Source organism: Sander vitreus, chromosome 8 (assembly GCF_031162955.1).
Source record: "Sander vitreus isolate 19-12246 chromosome 8, sanVit1, whole genome shotgun sequence".
Classification (NCBI taxonomy): Eukaryota; Metazoa; Chordata; class Actinopteri; order Perciformes; family Percidae; genus Sander; species Sander vitreus.
Window position 1 is genome coordinate 26253316 of NC_135862.1, and position 23487 is coordinate 26276802.

The 23487-nt window shown below is 42.2% G+C and overlaps 1 protein-coding gene across 2 annotated transcripts; it reads right to left on the bottom strand.

The window, feature by feature from the left end:
- Positions 1 to 817: 817 nt before the first annotated feature.
- has3 (hyaluronan synthase 3) lies at positions 818 to 21702 on the bottom strand. 2 transcript variants are annotated; one of them, XM_078257674.1, is made up of 5 exons: positions 21487 to 21702; positions 13441 to 13534; positions 12763 to 13316; positions 8162 to 8263; positions 818 to 7285 (listed from the first exon to the last, which is right to left on the bottom strand). In XM_078257674.1, exons 2-5 carry the CDS (start codon positions 13532 to 13534, stop codon positions 6356 to 6358), a joined length of 1680 nt encoding a protein of 559 aa, XP_078113800.1. In that variant the 5' UTR covers positions 21487 to 21702; the 3' UTR covers positions 818 to 6355. The 2 variants fall into 2 exon arrangements, with proteins under 2 accessions (XP_078113800.1, XP_078113799.1); XM_078257673.1 differs by lacking the exon at positions 21487 to 21702 and adding an exon at positions 16814 to 17060.
- Between the last annotated feature and the right edge of the window lie 1785 nt (positions 21703 to 23487).

A 23487-nucleotide genomic window follows, 5' to 3' on the forward strand; every position in this document is an offset into this window, starting at 1 on the left:
TGACGTTAGGTTGGAGGTTCAGTTGGAGATCTTGTGATTCAACACAAAGTACAAGAGGGAAAGGATATAGGTACAGTGGTGGATGGTTCACTTGAATTCCACTCTAAAAAAGTTAACCCTCATGTTGCCCTCAGGTCAAATTTGACCCGTTTTGAAAGTTTTTTTTTGTATCAAAAATATGGGAAGTCGAAATAAGTGCCGAAAAATGTCAGTACTCACCAGGAGTACCAGCACTTCTGATTTTTGTCCACATGAGTACCCTTACTTCTAATTGTTATTAACAGTATAATGTACGTTGATATTTATACCAAAATAGCCTATATATCATAATTTCTTCTGAAAATCAGACATTCAGCACCCCCATATGGCCTAAATGGAATGATTTTTTTATAACCACATTTTCACGCACTGCGAGATTGGCTTTTGAATTGGACTCTTGAACAATCAAATATTCAGGGATACCCCTACAAGATCTATGTATGGATATAAATATATCCAAGACACATGCAATGATTATGTCAGCAACTGCTGACCAATTCAGGAACTGTATATGTATATATGTTTATATCATACAATAGGTATGCCATTTAACTGTAGATTTTAAGTAAATGTTAGTAAGTCTGGTAAAATAACACCCCCAGAGTAATGTTTTGCTTACAGTAGAACAAACAGAAGAAGGCATCACGGTATATTTGAAAAATAAGTTACTGTGGTCCTTTATTGCATTTTCTCTATTTTTTAACACCAACATTTCAATCGCAGCCAGGCGTAAAAATACGATTGCAATGTATATTCCATTTCTGGTATCTCCACTCAGTTTTATGCACAAACTGTGAATGCACATACAAACAGGTGAATGAAAATGTACATTTTGTCCTGAGGATGGCACTAAATGGCCCAAAAATAAATGGGAAACATCCTCAGGGGAACATAAATATTAACCGATATCTACAGTAGGTTTCATTAAAATCCAGCCATTAGTTTTCAATATACAGTACACCTTGTGATAGACCAAACTGTGAAAACTTGGACCGGATGGTGGTGCTCAAGAAACATTCGGCAGGCCAGCATGTAAAGGACTATTATACCCACAGCAAACTTCATTAAAAAAAAAACAGTAGTTGCAGAGATAGCTTGTTCTGGATCAAAATGTAGGACAGACTTACCCTGATGCTAGCAGGGTGAAAGGTTGGGTTAACTGGTGCGTCTGTTGGCTAAGATAAGTACGATATAATTGCAATGACTTGATTCCAGCCGGGGACCTTTGTTGCATGTCATTCCCCCTCTTTCTCTCTGCATTTCCTGTCTGTATCTTTACAGTAACTGAATGAAGGCAAAAATTTGACAAAACAAAAAAATTGTCATCCTCTGCCTTTATAAGAACAGAAGGATCATTTTCACTTGGTTGTGAAAGTATTATTTTGCTCTTGAAAGCCTTGTTCTCCTGGGGCCTCATTTATCAACAGTGCGTAGAAAATGTTCTAAATTCTGTCTTACGAATGAAATTTAGTATGTGCTTAAGTACAAAAGAATCGCCATTTATCATAATCGTACGCACATCAGTACGTAATCAATCTTGATGAATCCCACCTGTTCTTAACGACCATGCTCCAGAAACGCCTCCAACTAACTATATATGGTAGTAACACATCCCTTTATCAACCACGTGAATGTGTTTTTTCCCTCACCGCAATAATGGCAAAGAGTGCAAAGAAGAGGAACCTCTCAAACACAGAAATGGAGGTACTGATTGATGAGGTTGATTCCAACCAACAAATATTGTTTGGTTCACTCAGTGCTGGAGTATAATGTTGTTTGTAATAGCTGGTGCTATTACAAACAAAAGAAAAATGTTGCATGGGAGAAGGTCACGAATATCACGACACAAATCCAGCAGTACATTTTTTTTTAGCTAATTAGAAGCCACTGTCCTCGCCAAGCAGATCAGCGTGATCTTTGAGCACATCGTTTGCCAAGTTTTCCCATAACGCAAGATAAGCCATTGCACTATATATATATATATATATATAAACATTTGTCACAGCTGTCTTTTATAGGGTTTGACACCAATTAGGCAATTTGTCTGTTTAAAACAAATGACTAATTGAGTGTTTTCTAATTAAAGGAAACACAGGACATATGTGGATGTTAATTGTGTTATGCAGTGTAAGTACAAGTTGGTAAATTCCACACTTTGGGTGGCAATGTTCTTACACATTACATATGCACACATCCGTACGTACGCACGGTTGATAAATAAGAACCCTGTTCTTTACTTAGATTTATACATACATATACATATTTACTTTCAAATAATATATATCAAACAACAATTTGGGCAGACCCCTGCAGTAACTCTGAGGACCCCCAGTTGAAGGGACTATCTCCCTCTGGACTAGAGCATCAATGTTTTAACATTAAAGGCCTAAAATACTAATACAGACATGATACTCTACACAAGAATATGTAGTAGTGATCAACCTTATTTTGCTTGTCAGCTGCTGCTTAAATTTGATCAGTTAATAGAATCCGCCTCTGTTGCAGAGAAGTTTGAGAGTGCAGCCTCAGCTTTAAGCGAGAGGCATGAATTCCTTAGTCATGCGTTTGATTTAATACTATACAGTGAACAAAATAGCATGGGGAAAATGTCAATGCAGTCATATAAATCACGGGGACATTCTGTATTTGGTATAAATGGGCGGATTGTGTCTAAAACAGGAAGCATTTTTAATGACTTAGGAAAATTCCAGTAGCTTGTGATGCCCAGAGATGGAAGCAGCAGAGGTCAAGAAACAAGACTTTTTGCATCACTTGTTGACCGTCAGAAAGGGACATTATAAACCCAATTTCCTTTTAATCTGAGTCCTTTTGGAACTTTCAAGTTAAAACGTATACAGCCAGCCAAAGAAAACAATATGGACATAACTTAAATGGCACAAAGATGAAATGTCCACTGCCCAAAAGCAAAAAGGCATCTGTCAGTGTAGGTTCAGATATGCTGATGGTGATCTGAAATCATGGAAAATTTAAAAATGAGAAGAAAGAAATACAGTGAAAGCAAAGCTCTCAAGTCTCTCACTTCAGAAGAAATCTCTTTGGTCTTCAGTCTTTACATTGCTAATAGAATGAATAAACTAAGGCTACATCTAGTGTAAAAGGAAACAAATATCCAAAGTTAAGAGAATAGTGTCCCGTAGTAAAACTTTACCGTTACATAATTTGGCACCTTTACAACATACAAAAGTGACTGTACAAAAAAAATCTCTGAATCACTGGATGAAACTACAACCCACTGGTGACTGTATACTGAGAATTGGACCACAATGTACAAACAATACGTTACTCAGTTTGACAATCACCAAAACAGCAAAAGAACAGGGTGTCACCTGTTCAGAAACATTAGATTGTCTGTTCTGGTAAATCATAGCTGCTCCACAAAATACAGCTGGAGCAAATGATGTGTTGTTCATGGCTGATGTGATGAGGGTAAATGAGGGCTGGTCTCAGAGCACCATTACATCCAGTTGCAAGTATCGCCCATATGCAGGTTAAAAGAGTTTTAGATCATTGTAATCATTCCTCCTGTCCATACTGGCTGTGTAGCAGTACCTTCCAAATGTGACTACACAGAAAAGACGGGGGATTAAAAGAATAGTCCGGCTTTTTTTGAAGTGGGGTTGTATGAGGTACTAATCGATAGTCAGTGTATACCTGCATGAGCAAACTGGGCCGCACACTGTATTTAACTGCAGATCAGCTGTTTGGGTCAGACTTTCAGCGGTTTATGGAATAAACAAATACAAGAAAACAAAAATGAGTCATTATGACAGCGACAACAAAATGCTGGAGGATACCTTTATGAACCGGAGTATACAGAAGAAGAACTTTTGCAGAGGGAGACTGAACGGCCAAAAGAGAGAGGGGGAAAACCTTTGAGAAAAGGGCTGTCAGCAAGGTAAAGCAGTGTATAGCATACACTTAATGGTATAATATGTAGGATTTTCCTCAAAAACAATGCATAGACTAATACAAAAGTAATGCCTCTCAATCGATTTCCAGAGACCCTGCCCCCTGCATGTATTTTCCTTTTTCTATTTTTGTGAGTCGGGACATTTAAGGGTGTCAGGGTGTGCAGCCCATTCTCATTTCTGACCGCCGCTTTGCCCCTCAAAGATTGAACCGAAGTGCAATGCCTCACTCTGTAGCTAAAACGGAGGGTAAAACACACAGGGTGAAAAGAGGAGCTGCAGCAATGTGCAGTACAACAATAATAGGGTGTTTTTTGAAAATTAAACCATGTAAACTTATTCTGGTACAACCTCTAAATACAATTATGAACCTGAAAATGAGCATAATATGAGCACTTTAAGTTAGCTAAAATACATTTAGCTGCTGTCTCTTTCCACAGCAGTGCATTGCTTAGTTTCCGTGTCGGTACACCCGTCTCTTTTTCCAAACATGGTGGTGTGCTAACCGTCATCTACTGTTGGTAATACACTGACTATGGATAATTACCTCATACGACCCCCCAAAAAACTGAACTATCCCTTTAGGTGTTCCCAGAAGTATCACTTAGCTGTTGCTCACAAAGTGGAAATACAATTCCACAATGTTCTTACTGGAAACCCTTATTCAGCTTGCTTGCTTGCTTGCTGTGTCGCTGCTCGCTGTGTGTTTGATGGAGGGTTAATATCAATTTGGTCTCTGTGTGTTCAGTGGAGAGACTAGTCAGGGACATGGTAGTTTGACACAGGGGACGTGGTTTTGGGGTGGGGGGGTTGCTTAGCCTCTACCAGAAGAGGGAGGAGAAATGCAACTTCTGTTAACGAGAAATGTGGCTCCCAGTTATTCCAAAGTGTTTTATTTACATGTTCTTTTATTTAGCTGGCTTGCAGAAGGTAGGTAACATACTGTAGGTAAGCCTACATTTAGGAAGTACTCATAACGTTGGATTTTGTGAGAACCGCACAGCTGAGGTTGGGAAGCTGCGAACAGTCACCTAGGCTAAGCTATAGCTGCCGAATGGAAATCCCTCCAAACTGTAGGGCTGCTTGTCAAACCACAATTCCTCAGTTTCTTTTAAATACATAAAATGCAAAGTAAGGGTGTAAAGGCATGGCATTCACGGAGCTGGGAAAATGAAAGTGATGTATAGGGTTTAAAAAGATACCACTTAACGGCTAGTATGAAGTGGAATGATTACAGTACAATAACTCTTTGAAAGTATATATTGCATGTGGGTATTGTACAAACGTACTAAGACTAGTATCCTAACCTATGCTTCATGGTGTGTTGAGACACAACACAAACCACATTTTCACATGAATTTTGCTGCTTAAACTGCAAAAACAGTACATGTTTGTTGTTCACACAGTTGTACCATCTGTACGGACGTTAGCTGTAACTGGATAGGAACTCATGCACAAACAGTGTGTGTGTGGAATGGCTGTATGTGTTTGCTTGTCACCTCTGACTAAACTCACTCAAGTTCTTTCAGTTTTTTTACCTTCAGTCTCTCTCCCTTTTTCTCCCATGTCGGTATTTTATAAAGTTGATTCATAAAACATTGAGATCAAGGCACATTTTTATGCTGAAGGCGACACATTTTCAAGCCTAGATCAAATTTGCATCTATTCATGCCTGGTCAGTTCTTTCAAATGACTCTGTAGGTGATTGTACCACTTCTAAAATGTGCTTTGAACACCTTACAGATACACTCCAATCTCTGAATCCATCCGAGGTTCCCTCTACTTATCTAAAATAGAGATGCTTAGACTAGAGAGAGTTGCCTTGCTATTTTATCTATTGTTGTTCATTATAAAAGCTCAGCTCCATCACATTTTATCCCATCTCATCTTTTTCAAAATGAAGGACACGGAAACTGACCAACCAGTAAGATTAGTAAGACCTTTATGTCTTTAAGTCTCATTTTATCCCTGTTTCTGCTTTAAATTGATTTAAAGCACCGTGCCACACCCTTTGGTCACAGTTCACAGCTAACTTGTGCCCATAAACTACCTAATGTTCTTCTGAGCATGTCACTATTACAAGAGTATGAACACTTTATAAACTGGATCGGTTCCATTTGGTTTGGTTTTTCAATATGAAGCACCATTAAGCATGATATAATTGGGAAAGCTCTGATAATCCAGTCATCTCTGAGTCTCCTCCAACTGGATTAGATTCCTGCTGCTCAGATTTCAGATTCACACCTTCTTAGCACCAATGATGAAGATGTGAGTGTGTTTGTGGATCACAGCTCATCACTTGAGCAGTTCACAGGGTCAGAGACATTGCTAGAGTCGTACTGCAGTGAAAGTCTGTGTGAATGTCCTACCAGTCTCTGGTAGCAGGTTTATGCCTCCGCATATGGCAGGTGATACTGCTCTTCCCTCTTGTTACACCGTTTGGCTACGATTGCCAGGTAGAGCACCAGCAGAATGAGCCAGTAGCAGGCATAGAGTATCATCCCTGCAATCAACAATGCTTTCTCTGTCTCACTAAATGGCTCCTGTGTTTCACAGTAGATTGTATATGCCACACCGCCAAGCAGCACCATAGCCCACACTGTGACAGGCACAGCGCCAATTAAGTTGACCACGATTTTCCTGCGGCCTGAGGTGCCCCATCCAGCCTTGTTGATGGTGAGTAGGGCAAATATTTTGGCAGGGAGCAAGCTGGACATATAGAGCAGAGAGTAGAGTGACATGAAGATCATGACCAGGCTGCCACGCAGAAAACAGGCGTAGGTGGCTTTCACCATCCCAACCAGTTGGACTGTCAATAAGAAGAGCAGGATGTTCCACAGCCTTCCACGGTAGAAGAGATGGATGACTGTGGCAACCAAGAAGAATGGGAAGAAGCCAGTGACCACGGACTCATAGGTCATCCAAAGGCTGTGCTTGTGGAACCACAGTGCATTGTAGAGCCACTCACGGAAGTAAGACTTGCTCCATCGAGTCTGCTGGTTGAGCCAACGCAAATACTCGGTTGGTGTCTCAGTCTGGCACTGCGATCGCGCCGTGAATTTTGTCTTGTAGCCATAGCTGAGCACCCGATTGGTGAGGTGGCGGTCATCACCGAAGCTGCACTTGGAGCCTAGGAAGGTCTGGTGGTACCAGGGCTCCAGGAAGCACTGGAGCAAAGAGTTCTTATACATCCCCAGAGGGCCGCTGATACACTGGACGCATCCAAAGTAGGACTGACAGGCCCGCTCAATGTTGAAGGCCATCCAGTAGCGCACACTACTGAGGAAGGAGATCCACGAGTCGTACTTGTTAAGGATCTGGAGGACAGGAAAATGTAAAGAGATTAGTCAGAAGAAGGACATAGAGGACAACAGAGGAGATCTTAAGGATTAATTGTGCTTTCACAGCATGTTGTGGTGAGCTTTTAATTCATTTGGCAACCGAAGAGTTTCTAAGTTGACTTTTATTGACTAAACATTTTAGTGTTGGGTCTTCATTGTACTTTTCATAGTCTTGCATTGCCAGACCTATCTCCATAGTGATGTGGAGTAAGGTCTGGCTACACCACACATACATTCTAGGATAGGAGAAATAAAAATGCTCAGGTTTTTTTTAATTTCTTTAAACCAATCACAATCGTCTTGCCGACGCTAAGCTCCAGACGCAGCAATGGTGGCTCAGCAAAATGGTCTTGGGAAAGAACTTGTTCTGGTGGAACATTTGCATCCCACAAAAAAAGCAGCACATACAATTTTAAATTAAGTAAACTGTTCACATAATACAGTAATGTGAACTATTTAAATTAGCTGGATACATGGTTAAGCGTAATTTGCTCTTACCAGTGTATCGCCATGTGTACTTCATCCACAGCAATCGCTGCCCATCAGTCCCAAAACATCCCAGTTAGATAGTAAAAGCCGTAAACATATTCTTTGTAAATCTTTACAATCATTCCCTGAAAGAACCAAGTAGGCCTGCCTTATTTCATGGTCCAGGTTTTCTTCAAAACATTTTCAGCGTTTAGCTTGCTAGCTCGAAGTTTGTTGTTGTTTCCCGTAACAAAGGGATTTTGAGAACGGCAACACACAGAGAGCGGAAGGTGAGGGACAAAGCCTGATGTCAGGCTTTATCCTGTAAATGTATTTCCGTTGATACAGACTTTACTTTCATGACTGAAAAATATTGTATTTTACCTGCACGTCTCCACCAACCCCTCCCACCATCGGATCTTCCTCAAGGATCTTCAGCATTTCTATGGTACATGCTGGGTCTAGAACTGTGTCTGAGTCACACACCTGAAAAAGGACACAACAAACACAGAGGGTACAATAATGCTGAGAGTCACACACAGACTCAACAATAAACATCCTTAGGTCAAATTAAGGCCACAGGTGTTGCAGAAAACTGAGTTGTAAAATCCATTAGAGAAATGAGAGGCTGCTGACAGAGATCACAGCTGGTTCATTCTAAAAGCACAGGACTGGGTCAGCTCTGGACATGACCTTTGACCCACAGCAATGGCTATGAAGAGTGTCTTGGTTGTTCAACACAAGTCCATCGGTTTGGATTGCAAATAAGTAAATAAGTTCCCATGTGGATTTCCAGTGGACGTAATTGGCTATTGTATGTTCAATGGGTTGAACCAGAAGTTTAAAATGTAGTTTTAAGATTTCCACTGGCTGTATGGTTTAAATTTAGAATTAGCCTTCACATTTTGTTCAAGGTTATGATTGTCTGTGGAGACTCAACACAGGCAAGGAAAGGCATCCATAGATGCACATTTACCTTATGTTACCTTAAGCACTAGTCTAATAAAGTTCAATGCTGCTGGTATTTATACTGCATTAAAAGTGTGACTTACAAATACACTATTAGCATTCACAGCATGCAAACAATGTTCAGTTTTAAATCTGTTTCATTCAGGAGAAATTTGACATCAGTATGCGTCAGCACAGAAGCGGGGCAGATATCCATAGCACCAGTAATACAGCCGACTGAAATGATATCTGGTTGGAGTGTTCAGATGAATATAAATGGTCCTCCATTGATGGCTTTGTGTAACGTGATTATTTTTGGCTACTGCTACACACACTCTCCCTATGTTCACAGTTGTATTGGTGTTCAATGGAAATGTTTTCATGTTGGGCCTGCTGCCAAAATCTGCTGTTAACTCAATATAAGAAAACTTTCTGGAAGATAACAATACTTTAAAGTCACTGCAGTAGCTAAGCAGAACAATGGAAAATGATTGATTCTTTATTAGCAGCAGTTAAAAACTACACAGCAGACAAACATATACAGTACACCAGAATATTATCGGAAGCAATGTGTCAAACATTACCGAGGGTGTCGTTTGCTGTACATATTTAAAAGCCCCCTGAGGCAAATTTGTGATTTTAGCTTTTATTAGGACAATACCACATAATGGGCCAATAATTTGACAAGATGGTCTAACCTAATCAAAACATGGGGCAGCTAATTGTATTGATTCTTTCTTTCTACACAGTTTACAGGTCTTAAATTTGAGAGTAGGTGTTCCTTAATTCTTTCAGTTTTTTTGATTATATAACCATTTTGGAAGAACATTGAATGTGAAAAATAATAATCTGGGTGCTTTTTAGCCATGCTTAGTTGACCCCGCAGTGTCTTGAGCATGTCTGTATGTCGGTCCGTCCACCACTTGGGTCCAGACTGAAATCTCAACAACTACAGGATGGATGCCATGAACTTTGTACAGACATGCATGGTCCTCAGAGGATGTATCCCAATGACTTTGGTGACCCTCTTTTCATCTAGTGCCACCAGCAGGTCAAAGTCTTTACTTACTGTGAAATATATTAACATCTACTTGATGGATTGGCACAAAATTGGATAGAGACATGTAAGGTTCCCAGATGTTGTTTCCTACTGACATTGAATGTATTCCCTGACTTTTCCTCTAGCACCACCATGAGGTTCACATATGTAGATTTAAATGAAATGTCTCAACCACTGTTGGATAAATTGCCATGATATTTGGTTCAGACATTCATGTTCTCCTCAAGATGAATTGCAACAAATGTTTGTTAATTTTAGTGTAGCCACCTGCTCAGCTGCAATGTATATCTAATATGTATGTATGTGTAGGTTATCTGATTCTGTAAATGGTATTATTTCAACCTTAAAGGTATATTATGCTGCATTGTCCTAAAAAAACAATGTATACACAAGTAATCCCTCTCAATCATCACTTATGACCCACTAGAAGTATGTGGTGGTGTCTATACCTGCAGAGACCCTGCCCTCTGCCTGTATTCTTTTCTTCTTACTTTTCTGTGTGCAGGATGTTTATGGGTGTCAACGAGGAGCCTTTGGGCCCCAAGTGGGTGTGTAACCCCCAGCCAAAAAAAGTGTGCACAGTGTGCAGCCCGTTTTCATTCCCAACCGCCGCTTTGGCATGCCCCTCAGCGTCTCATACAGACGTACAAACTTAATCAACACACAGACAGGATGAAGACCTGCATTCACATAACAATCTGGCATTGTGGCACCTTCCCGTCCAGAGGTGTGGGTGTGTTTATTTGTTCTTTAGTACAAAACAATCGGAATATAAGTTTTATTCCTCTGATTCACTGCTTAATTCAGCGCTCCCTCTCTTCATTCATTCTCTAGCTTACTCAATACCGCTGCTCTCTCTCTCTCTCTCTCTCTCTCTCTCTCTCTGGTTCTGAGCCGGGGAGGAGTGGCCAACTTTGAACGCTGTGTGTTTGCAAACAGTAAGCGATACTTACAACATATTATACTTTTAACTTACCCTGAACTGAGCTCCGTCAGGGCTTCATCTAGAATGTGGAACATTGGCGTTCCAGTCTGTATGTAAATGTATGATCACTGTGGAATGTCTTGTGTGGATTTCTTTTATTTATTTATTTTATTATATATATTTTTTCCTCTTTTCTTCATTTTCGTTGTCTTTGTATTTTATTGTGCTATGGACCCCCCATGAGTTGTGTCCTTAAAAAAGTCTGAATTGACCTGACCTGCAACAGAGAATTGCTACCTATGTGGGGAAAATCTGAAAAGATATTAGAATATATAGAATCAGCAACTGTTTCGACTTCCTGGAACGGACATTTTAAACACTTGTGAACTCACAACATGCATAAAATGAGAGAACGGTCATTTTTGGAATAGCGAGGCTCTGAAGACGAACATCAATACAACATGTATTAAGATTTTGGAAAAAACGTCTTATAGACATAACAGCTTTGTGAAGCATGTTATTGTCCATCGGGCACATCGTATCCCTCAGCCTAAGCTACTGTTCAGACTGATGACAGTCTGTGGTCTCCACTGCAGTTGTATAGTCTGATGGCAGTGGGCACAAAGGAACATCTGAAGCACTCAGTTTTTGACCTGGGTTTATGACTAAATACTTGCAAAACTAATGACATTCCCATCAGCCTCACCTGTAATTTGAGTTTAGCAATTAAGTTGAGGTATTCGCGTGAGGCAGATAAAAAAATTGAAGCTGCAAAAGTCAAGATATGCTGACTTTTTCTTTAATGGGTTATGCTCCAAAAACACTGGATTTCTCATAATGCAACGGATATTATCTTTTCATTGGACCCTCCTTGTCTGGGATGCACTCTGTCAAACTCCACAGATCCAGTTTGTAACACAAACCGTTAAAAATATAAAGTCTCATGCCCAAGCCAAGTTAACCCTGGTGATCATCAGTGTTATATTTTCAGCCTTCACAGATTTCCTCCAGAACCACACAAGACATTATATAACTGTTGTCACAGGCTAAGTAGTACTCCTCATGGTGAGTACACAGATTTTATTGTAATGTGTAAAATTAGTGAAGTGGCCCTAACTATTTTTTAAAATAAACTTCAGCGTCTACATCTGACATGTTTTTGACATCATCCAATCCTTTTATGTACACTTTCAAGACTGTCCTCCCCCGAAAAACGCTCCCATAGGTTGTTTGTTCAGGCAGCAATTACGACAAATCTTTACATTTATAGTGGCAGTGCCCTCTAGTGGCTGTAGTAATTATGACAGGAGTAAAGCAGAAAGTAATGTGACAAAGGACAGGATTTTCTTCAGGAGACCGGGGTCCGTATCCCTTTTAAATCTAAAAGTAAACTTTGAGTTGTTGTTTTTTTACTTTACGGAAATAAAACGGAGTCACGTCACGTTCACCGCACATGCGTACCCAGAAGTGAAGTAACTGCTGATTTCAATCCAAGCCACAATCTTTCTTTAAACTTAACTAATTAGTGTTGGTGCCTAAACCTAACAAAGTACTTTATGTGCCTAAACATAACCAAACTGTGACCGTTTCATAACGTTAACGACGTGTTTAAAACCACGACCGTTTAGATCAAAACCGTGGCCGATGTTCTCTGGTTTAGATATAAGGACAAAAAAACACTCCGGGGGGTGGTATTAGATGGTATAATTACGAAAGAGGATTAGGGCCACATGTGAAAAATGTATTTGAGTTATGAGTTTAAAGTCAGAATTCTGACTTTAATCTCAGAATTCTGAGATTTCAAGTCAGAATTCTCCCTTTTTTTCCTCAGAGTTCTGACTTTAATTACAGAATTCTGAAAAGTCAAATTTTTCTTCTTTTCAATTTTTCTTCTTCCAAAAAGTCAGAATTCTCAGAACTCAATAAATTTTTTCATATGTGGCCCTAATTCTGTTCCGTATATAATTGACCCATATCGTCAGAATGGTTTGTAGGACTTGTTGACTCATTTAGTGGTACATGCATTCTATTTTCTGTGTCTGTGGCCCTTACCTGCACATAATCCACACTGTCCCCCAGTGCTTTAAAGGCAGTGTACATCACCTCTCTTTTCCCTCCCCATTCCTGCATAATACAGGAATAGCGGCAGCCTCTGACCAGCCGAGCCACTCGTGCTGCCTCCTCCATGTGCACTGTGCTCCTCCCTCCGCCTCTGACTCCTCCTTCTCCTCCACTCCCATCACTGTGGTAGTTTCCCTTCCACACCATACTGCCAGCCTGGTCAGCCCCGCCCATCACCTCCTGGAAAATGTCAATCATGTAGCGGTCCTCGGGCCGGTTCCCGTCCACTACTAGCACCACCTTCAGGCCAGGGAAGGAGATTCGGCGGACACTGCGCAGGCACTTCCTCAGGTAGTCTGGGTCCTCCTGGTAGGCGGCGATGCAGAGAGCCACGGAGCGACGGAGGTGCTGTGGCCGGGCGGGGCTCCTCATCCGCCGATGCTCCAGGAAGGCGAAAAGGCTCTGGAGAAAGAGATGGAGGGAGAGGAAGGCACCATAGAGGCCAAAGGAAAGGTGGTGCTGCTCAGTGTGGATGAACTGGTAGCCTTTATAACAAAGAAACACAGTGGAGACAAGTTTGAAAAACAACAATAAAGAGCATGACTATCACTTGTTTTGATTCTCATGTACATGTTTCTCTCTGTATATCATTGAAATTGACAAGTTAACCTGTGACATAGGCCAGCAGGATGGTGAAGAGGACCACCGCAGCAAAAAGGGTGGTGCCCACGATGTTCAGCGCATTCCTGCAGCGAGAGGGCATCTGGAGGTGGAGGAGAATGGGAGGTAGTGGGGACCCCAACAGATGTCATGGCGAGGATCGGAAAGTAAGAGGGCACACATTCAGGGAGAGGTTGAGGGATTTGTGGAGTGAAGATGAAGTAGGAATAGAGCATTAGAGGGGAAACGAGAAAGAGGTCAAAAAGTTTATGTCATATAAAGGGTGAAAGTGATGGGGAAAAAGAGAAGACACAAGATGGGCAGGGAAAGAGAAAAATAAAATGAATTGGCTTTCACCAGAAGACATTTATAGCAATGCCACTTAGTATTGCACATCATTGGCTTTTTAAATGCATATACATATTATTCAGTAAATGAAAGGGTGAGTATCAACACGTATGTCAGGTGAGCCACAGAGTGGACTCAAGTCTTACTGAAGGCTCTGAGAGAGAGAGCTTGTAACTCCTCAACTCCCTGAATTGACCCAAGTGCAATTTCCAGTTTCTGCATGTGTGCGTATTTTACGTGTGTAATATGTAAAAAACTGAATATCAAAAGTAATTTCCCTTTGGAGATTAATAAAAGTATCTACCATCTCTATGCAAGCACATATTATCACAGAAAGCACCTTGTCAGAGAGTATCATTGTGTATCTGGCTTGAATCACTTTAAGTTAAAGAACTTACAGTTGAACACCACCTGCCCATCTGTTCTCCCCTCCTTCATCTTCGTCTCCCCTCGCCCCTCCTCCCATTAGCCCCTTGGGGGCTCCCTTCTTCCCCTCTCTCTGGGTTATTAGCTTTAATTAAAGGCCAGCCTGGGTTTGGCCAGTGTGTGGGACCAGTTGAAACGGAGGAACAATTCTGTCCTTTCATTCATGAAATTACCTCCTGCCCTGCTCCCCCCCGCACCCCCCCCTCCCCACACCTGACCAAGCCAACACAGGAGAGACAGACTGATAGTTATATTAATACATTCAGCTCTGTGGGACACACCAGCACGGACAGATTTATCTGCCTCTCTGAGTGGATGTATAGATTTACATCCTGGCACTGAATCACACTTTTATTCACAGATCTACACTGTGCATGGGAGATCCAGGAGAAACTGTCAATGTGACATTCAGGTACTGACAGAAAGGGTAATTTTGTACGTAGGGGTTTTGGAAAACATACAAAAGATTTTCTTTCTCATTGTGTTGTCAGCATTGTCATTGGGATCAACCAGAAATCACTCTCCCCCCTCCAGCTGGTCTCACTGGTTGTAACAGACAACATCACATCACTCCAATCCTAGCTTCACTTCACTGGCTCCCTGTCCATTTAAGAATTGATGTTAAGATTTTACTGATCACTTTCAAAACTCGTCATGGTCTATCTCTCGACTATACCACAGAATTGCTAGTCTATATCTACGACGTTTCCGCCGGAAATTCCGCCGTATGTAAACTTAGCACAAATCTTCTCTGCCAATGCCAAACAGCTTATTCTGCCATTGACTCGTTTGGTGTTTGGTGGATTGGATGATTCTGCCTACGGCAGTTGGATCATAGGGTCAAAGTGTGGAGAAGACGTGGAGAACGCTATGCTGATTGCTGTAACACCTTTTGGTGGAGGCAGTGTGATGGTGTGGGGCGGCATCTCCCTCAGTGGAAAAACAGGGCTTGTCATCATTGGAGGCAATCTCAATGCAGAGAGATATAGAGATGAGATTCTGCAACCAGTGGCAATCCCATATCTCCACAGTCTGGGACCGAACTCTATCCTCCAAGATGACAACGCTCACCTCCACAGGGCGGGGTTTATCAGAGACTACCTCCAGAAGGTGGGAGTGGAGAGGAATGGAATGGCCTGCCAGCAGTCCTGACCTCAACCCCATTGAGCACTTGTGGGATCAGCTTGGGCGTGCTGTTCGTGCCAGAGTGACCAACACAACCACGTTGACTGACTTGCGACAAATGCTGGTTGAAGAATGGGATGCCATCCCACAGCAGTGTGTGACCAGAGTTTAGAATTACAACACAAAGAAAGCGGAAAATAATGGTACATCCAAAAAGAGTGACATCCAGCGGAATTTCCAACAGAAAGAGAGAAATCCCGGAAGTGGAACGTCGTGGATATAGACTAGCCCCAAGGTTACATCAGAGGCCTGTACTACAAAGCAAGATTAGGCGTTAACGAGCTAACTAACAGGTTCAACCCAGGGTTTTCTGTATCACGACGGTGGATTAGTTGTTACCGGATCCCAACGCAGTGGTAACTTATGCTGAACACCTAACCTGGTCGGGAGCAGGTTATGTTGGATTAGAGATCAACCAGTGTAAAAGCACCACCTACCGACCAATCAATACTCGATTGATAACGGCGTCACCATTCTTAGAAGATCCGGTGGAGCTCGCTGCGCGGAGAGAGGTGCGCTCAGAAAAGTTAAAACATTTAGAGACCGACAACCCCGTTAACATTCCCTGATGGGTATTTTTATGAAAGATATAGATTTTCAGCAGAGGGAATTACGTATAGGCTATTTGTCGGCTTCTTGAGCCGTGTGTTGCCAATGCGCGCATCGGTTTGAATTGTGTTTTATATTTTTTTATTTGCTCTCACGATTGCTTCCCACTGCCAGGGTTGCAATTGAAATAATAGGCTAAAGCAACGGCAGTTTATGGAAAGCACAAGCGTAATTATGGTCAGATCTTGTGCCTGACTGATGGGGAAGTGATATTGATAAGCGTTGTGATTTACGCATCTACAGCGTCGACTATTTTTTTGCCAGCTTTCCTCCGCTTATGCGGGACCGTGGTTGTTAGGGTTAGTGAAGCCGGGTAACTGAAAGAAATCCAGGGCATGTTGATCTTGATTCGTAGTACAGGCCTCTGCTGGGCTATCCTGACTGCAGCAACTTGGTCTTTTATGGGATGAGTGTAGGATGTTCAAATATTACTGGTGATTGCCATGTACCACAATGAAATAAAAAGTGAAAACATTCCATGCCATTATTTGTGTGAAATGTATTGACCACCTTTCAGTATCCAATAAAAGCTAAATTAAAGGCTTCTCATTCATAAGATGTCTGAATGTCCATTCCTCTGAACAGCACACTGAAGCATAATTCATCACTGGTAGATAAAGCTGTCTAGAGGCACAAGTCAGCCTGTTCAGAAAAGATACTTTTTTGTTTAATCACAGTGGGAGTAACAGTAGTACATCATCTAAGGACAAGTTTCTACTTGAACAGGAATCCACAGAAATCGAACCCTATGAAATGACACATCATCAAGATTGTGAAAGATGAAAGGTATAAAAAAATAATAATAAGCCATCACCTTATAATCTTCAGTATGAATTCAATCCCTCTGGAGAAAAAAAAAGTCACATTTCTGAAGTAAACTTGGCAAAAAACTACATATCTGACGTGTCCTCCTCGCAGAAATCGTAGTATCTAAAACCTGAAGCTGTGGCTTTATATTTCACCCACGTAACATATTAGGAGTGGTTCTGTAGTGATGCTGGTCACATTCACCTAGCCTGTGTACATGTGGTTCAAGTCTACATCCAGATCCAGATTAGTATCCATGTCCAGGGTCACCAAGTCATCATTTGTACAAACGATCCAGAATGCAGATAATTCCAAATGTCCAAATTAAGAACATTAGGTAAAGATGCAGGAAAAAACAAGAAAAGTAATTCCAAAACTAATCAACATTTCCATGTATAGATCATATTAACTAAATCAGTAGTAATATTCTCAGTTGTATCCGAGGAGTGGCAGTGCCACATGGGAGGGATTTCCTGCATTCAGGCTATTTGACTCAGTGAGCTGGGAGTCCAGGTGAGGAGGTGGGGAGGTGTTACAGAGGGATGGTTTTGGCTTCGGGACAGGGACTTTTACCCAACTGAGGGAGACGGAAGAAGGGAGGGGAATATGTTTGGGAAAAAGAGTGTTGGGTGCTTTCTTAGTGGGTATATTGCGTATATCTGTGTTTCATGTAGACTACACCACTTAAAGCTGTTGTGTCAGTCAGACTCAAAGAAAAACACACTTCTGACAGTTGTTTTTCACTTGATAGCACTTGGTATCAATACTGCCAGGCTTAATGTAAGCACCCTCATCTTCCTGGGATATTTGCTGTGCTTCATTCTAGTATTACGTGGACAGAATAACTTCTTTGGTTGTATACTCATGAAATTTAAATCTCCATTAATTACATTTTTTGGCCACTTGGGGGCAGCGGAACAAGCTTGCTCATTTACACATCCACCAGAGTCATGTGTTTGTTTGTTTTATCCCCCTTATGATGTTGAAATAAATACCTGGCTCTTTAGCTGCTAAATGCTCCACTATGTTCACCAGCTAGTCTCTAACAGGTTGTGCACAGTTTATAGGAGCTTTTTGGCTGGAAATTAGGTTAATGACAGCAGCTCACTCAACCATATTTCTATTGGAGTGAAAATATACCGTAAATGCTGTGCCATTTTGTATACATTTCCCCAAAATTCAATTCACCTTTTCACATATTCCCCTATGCACCTCTCTGTATACAGGTGTCCAAAACTGTTATGTTCTGTAATATAATGTAATGTAATGAGTACATGTGGTTCGACTACGTCCAGATCCAGATTAGTATTCATGTTTGCTAGAAAAGCTGTCCAAGGTCACAAAGTCATCATTTCATTCATTTACTCTGCTGAACAACGGCCCCTGTTGCCACAAGTTGTAATTACAGGATAATACCAGACTAAATTGTCTTTCATTTCCCATGATTCTCTTGGACAAGCTAAAATTCACAAGGGGGTAAGTGAGCATCCAGAAAGCATACCTCCTATGGGGAGTTTCTAACCCCCAATTTCCACTGGATGCGTAACGGCTGCGGATGCGTAACGGCTGCGGATCCGCTCCGGAACAACAGCGGAGTCATTAGGTTTCCATTAAAGTCAACGTGTGTATTTCCACTGACTGCGGAACGGCTGCGTTCCGACTGCGTCCCAGCTCCGGCGGTCCGCAGCCCTCCGGAGCAGATACGCAGAGCTTCTATTTTTGCCGGACGCCGGAGAGCTCCGCAGCAACTCAGCACACGGCAGATAGTGCGGGACAGGAAGTCGAGCACAGAAACAAAATCAAAATCCGGTTCATTTTCAAAATAAAATACACCGTGCTCACGGCGGATCATATTTCCCTGCACTACACCTTGAAAACACAGCACAGAGTTGTTTCCCCTCTACTCCTCTGGATGGAAACAAACTGTTGTTGGTTTTGTGGTTCTATTCTACGTGAATTTGTGAGATCTAGCGGGTCCTCGTGACTTCAGCTGTCAGTCATGGGCGCAGCCATGCCGCAACAAATCCGTACATGGTGGGTATTGACGGACGGCGGAGCACGGAGCCGTTCCGCAGCGGAGCTGGTCCGCTGACGTTCTGCATTCAGTGGAAATCCAGGGTAAGGCTAACAAGCCATCACCTGCCGTTAGCATTCCATTGACTGCCATTCATTTTGGCGTCACTTTGACAGCAAATAACTTTACATCTGAGCGTTTAAAGACTCTATTTGTCCATTGTTTATTTCTAAAGAAACACGACAATGTATAAAAGGCTCCATTACCTTGTATCTTACGTTATGGCCCCGTAGCAGCAGTTTTTGTAAAAATAGGCTAACGATTGTGTCATAACCACGCGACTTTCTGTCGCATAGTAGAGAAATTACCGTATTGTCAGGAGAAGTTCGCAGGCAATCGGGTGGGACGTGGAGGCATACAATCAAGGGAGAAGCCCATAGAGAGTCCATGAAAGCTTCGGAACCAAATATTTCAGCAACAGCTGCCAGCAAACATCGTTTTGATGGATTGGAAATACTTCTGTATGTTGCCAGTGAATTCATATGAAGTAACATTTAGATTTCTCTTGGCACAGCTACCAGAAGACTTACAACTTTCAGACAGGTTGCTCACGTGACATCTACGTCGTCAAGCTCAGTTTGAGGCTACGCGGTAGCAAACTATTGCCTGTTTACAAATCTAGAAGACGCGGTGCAAGATTGATTGAATATGGAGTTCTGTTTGTTTCCACCTGACAAATGTGACATTTAGCCTACTCTTCTTTTAGCTCTGTTTTAGTCTCTACTTACTCCTGAGGAAAACACACGGCTCTTTAGCTTTTCCCATAGACTGTAAAAATAAAGGATGAAGCTTCCGAGTCTGAGAGTAAAGCTAATGTGGAAGTGCCTTAAACCTGCCATTATGTATTTATGGTCTGAACTGCTAGCTTCAAGCTTTAATACAACATGATGTTCATCTTGTAAATGATGGTCCCATTTATTTTAAAATTGACGATAAAGCAGGGGATGCTTTAGAGGCGTGGCTACACGCCAACCTGTCAATCAGAATGGAGGCTTAGCATTGCTAACCATGGCACTGTGTACAAAATGTGTGTCAGAATAGACGTGAACTTGTTTTTGGGTGTGAGTGATCCTCTCACTGTGTGTTTTCACTTCATCAAAGATGATTGGAACATTTTGGTCGCCTAAACATTTCTTGTTCAGCATTATTCCCAACAAGGTAGCTAGCTAGCACTATTGTTGGCTGGTAACTTGAGGGAAAGTCTGCTGATTTTCTGTAGGCTACTGCCGTATATGCGTATATCCAGAAATCCGAATTCACCCACCGGTAAAACTCAACTGGTTGACTTGCTCAGAAGGGTTGAAAATTGGCAACTTTCCCTCTTTAGCGTTTAGCTTAGCACAGCGCCATTGTAACCATAAACAACACTGACTTGGACGCATCATCCTCCCCAGCTCCACCCTCTCATCAAAAATCGTCACGTCCGGTTTAAAGAAAACAAGATGGCGACGTCCATATTGCCAAACTCAAGGCTTTAAAATGACAGTCCACAAACCAGTGGGTGACCCAGCAAAGCTACTGTCTTAAGTTTGCTAACATTAGCTAACATTAGCCACCACAAGCTACTAGTCATACCAGACCAAGTAAGACTGTAGCAGCAAAATCCCTAAGTGTGTTGAAATGAGCAAGGGTGTGCTTTAGTGTAACCCTTCCGTAAAAAATTACATACTGTTGCTTTACTCTTGTTTCTAGTGGTTAATTTTTTTATGAAACCCATCAACTTATCCACCTTTTTGACCGAATCAGAGTGTTCTGTGGATAGTATATCTACTTCACCTGAGGTCTCACAAGTAGCCTGTCAAATACCAGCAGGCTTTGTGTGAAAAGCAACCAGACCAGGCAGGTCCAGCATGGCAGTGATGCCATGGAAAATCAAACAGGCCAGCGTTTTCTTTAGAGACGACAGAATTCTTCAAACAGCCGCTCTAAGGCGTTCCTGTCAATTGTTTCCTAACGGTGGCTGTCTGCCTCCACAGAGGGAAAAAGCAGCGTGTGTAAATGCCAGAAGGTAACACAAACACAGTGATACTGTAGCCTAAATACATAGGCAGTGAGCAAAAACACACATCTTCTTTAGCTATTACTAAGTAAGTTTACAAATTCCCCCGGCAATTAAAGCAGAAATGAGCAGCAGTTCTAGAATATCTTTAGTCCCGTTCAAGTTGACCAACTCACACAGGCAAACACTCAGTGTCAGGCAGAAAAAATATTTTCTCTACCACACAAGCCAGAACACACTCAAGTCTTTGTCCTGCATTTTCTTACTAAGCTTTAATGTTGCTTATTCCAAATTTTCTCAAACTTTTCATTCAGTTTCTGTCCTTCTTGAACATGTTTGATCACACTTGTAAGTGCTTTCATTCATTCTCTTAGTCTTTTCCCATACCTATACATCTACCTGCTAAACCTGAAGTATTAGTCCAAACCTTATAGCTAATCTAATCAAATCTTCTAATTCTAAACCCAAGTTTAAATGCTAAACTAGCTCTTAATAGAAGTGAGGACCACCAAAAGACAGATTTGTCTTATCCTTCTGTCCTACTGGGGGTAATTTTCATCATAAGGACATAGTCTGTTCGTGCAAAACACATTATCAAAACCCTTACCTTCCTGATCCAGTGGACCCTCCGTCTTTGTCTCCCCCTCAGGACTCCCCCCAGATCTCCGTCCGTCTGGTCCGTCCGTTGAGCTGGGACGTCCAGCCCTCTCCTCAGCACAGCACTCTCCTTGTTCTGTACCCCTCCTTCCACTAGCTCACACTACATCTTTATTCCAGCTTGCTCGCTTAATTCAGGAGATCCCACATCCAAAAATACAGCAGGCAGTTTACACTACCACCACCCTCCTCCACTTCTCTGAGCCAGCCTCCCCGCTGCCTGCTCCTCCTCCTCCTCCTCCACCACCACCACCTCCTCCTTCCTCTATCTCCCAGGACTGTCCCAGGGCATGAAGCCCCCCAGCTGAGATTGTGATAGAAGGTGCTCAGCCAGCAGCTGATGCTGGTGTAGTCTTACGTCTGCAGATTACAGGTTGGGAGCAGTAGCTAGTCTGGTCTCTGCCCCTGGTGCTCTCCATCCTGGCTCCTGATTTCCATCATGAGCATGGGGCCAAACTGAAGGTGAAGGTGAAGATCCCGGGCCAAACTGAAGAGCTTGATCTTGGCCTAGCGCTGAAGTCTGATTTCTTCTCTGCCACCTGCACCGAATAATCCCCCCCCTTCCTTTGTCCTGTGCTGCAGTATCAACCTCGTCTCTGCATCCCCTGTTTGCAGCAGAGCCTAATCCTTCTCCTCCTCTGTCAGACTGTCCAGCTTGGCTGGCAGACTGACACTGCTGAGTTTCTCCTCCACAGCTCCCCTCTCTGTCTCCTTTAACCCCCCCCCCCCCCCCTCCTCTCGCCTCTTCCCCCTCCCCTCCCTGGACACCCCAGCTAGCTCCCTATCTCTCTGCAATGCAGCCAGCCACCTCCAACAAGCATGGGGACTGTTTGACCGGAGCCCCCTCTTCTCTCCACCGCTCCGCTTGACTCAAAGCATCCTTTATGGGCTTATTTATCTACCCTCCCTCCCTTTCCTCGCCTGCTTGAGGCTGAGCTGCTGACGTCCTGCAGGTTCCACGGCTGGGCTGGCAGCCTGACACAAACTGCAGTACACCTCTGAGAATCGGTACACGGCCACTCAAACACATTACATTTCGGTTGTAGGTTAGAGAACGCATATAACCTAAACCACCCTACACTGAAAGCCTTTCTCACACTCCCCTGCATTTTACTTTCTGGCTCCCTGACTGTGACACATGGTGAGATATAGTAATTACTGTAATAGACCTCTCAGGGCTTCAGCAGCCAAAGGGACTGTGGCTTTAGTACTCTCTCTCTCTCTCTCTCTCTCTGGGAAAACAGAGGGGAAAACTAACTGTAGGTGACTATATTACAGGCTTTGAGACAGACTACCAGTTAACTGATCAAAGGGGTTTTTCAAATATTCCACTGCAAATGGAAAATAATTGGTATCTTATAGGAGTATTCCAGTTCATTGATTGAATATTACACTTTAATTGGAGGACTCACAAGAGTTGTATTAAAAAAGCAGAGGTGGAGATGACCTTTAGTCCCTAGTATGGGTAAAGATCCAAACATGCTGAATCCTACAATTCCCACAATGCAACGTGACAGCATCGTTTATCAAGTTTGTCAACTGTTTTTTGCGGAGTTACACGTAAACGTCTTTGCGAACCTACAATTTCTTTTATTCTTCAAAATACTCATTATGGTTGCCCGGCTTGTCATTTTCCAATCCATTTACTGTAAATGCTTTCACATTTGTTTCACAGATGTTGTGGTTTGTTTACAGTCATCAGGGTGAAATTGATTTCCCTTTTCTTGATTTCCTGCACATTTCCTTTACGTTTTGGTCAGCTAAACGTGACACTGCTACATAATGGACACAGATTATACCCCCAATCGTACACATATATATATATACATATATATATATATATATATATATATATATACACAAAAGAAACAAACATGCAAATTTCTCAAAAACAACACTTGTATGTTTGTGTAAGGGGACACACCCCGGGTGAATAGGAAAAAAAATGATC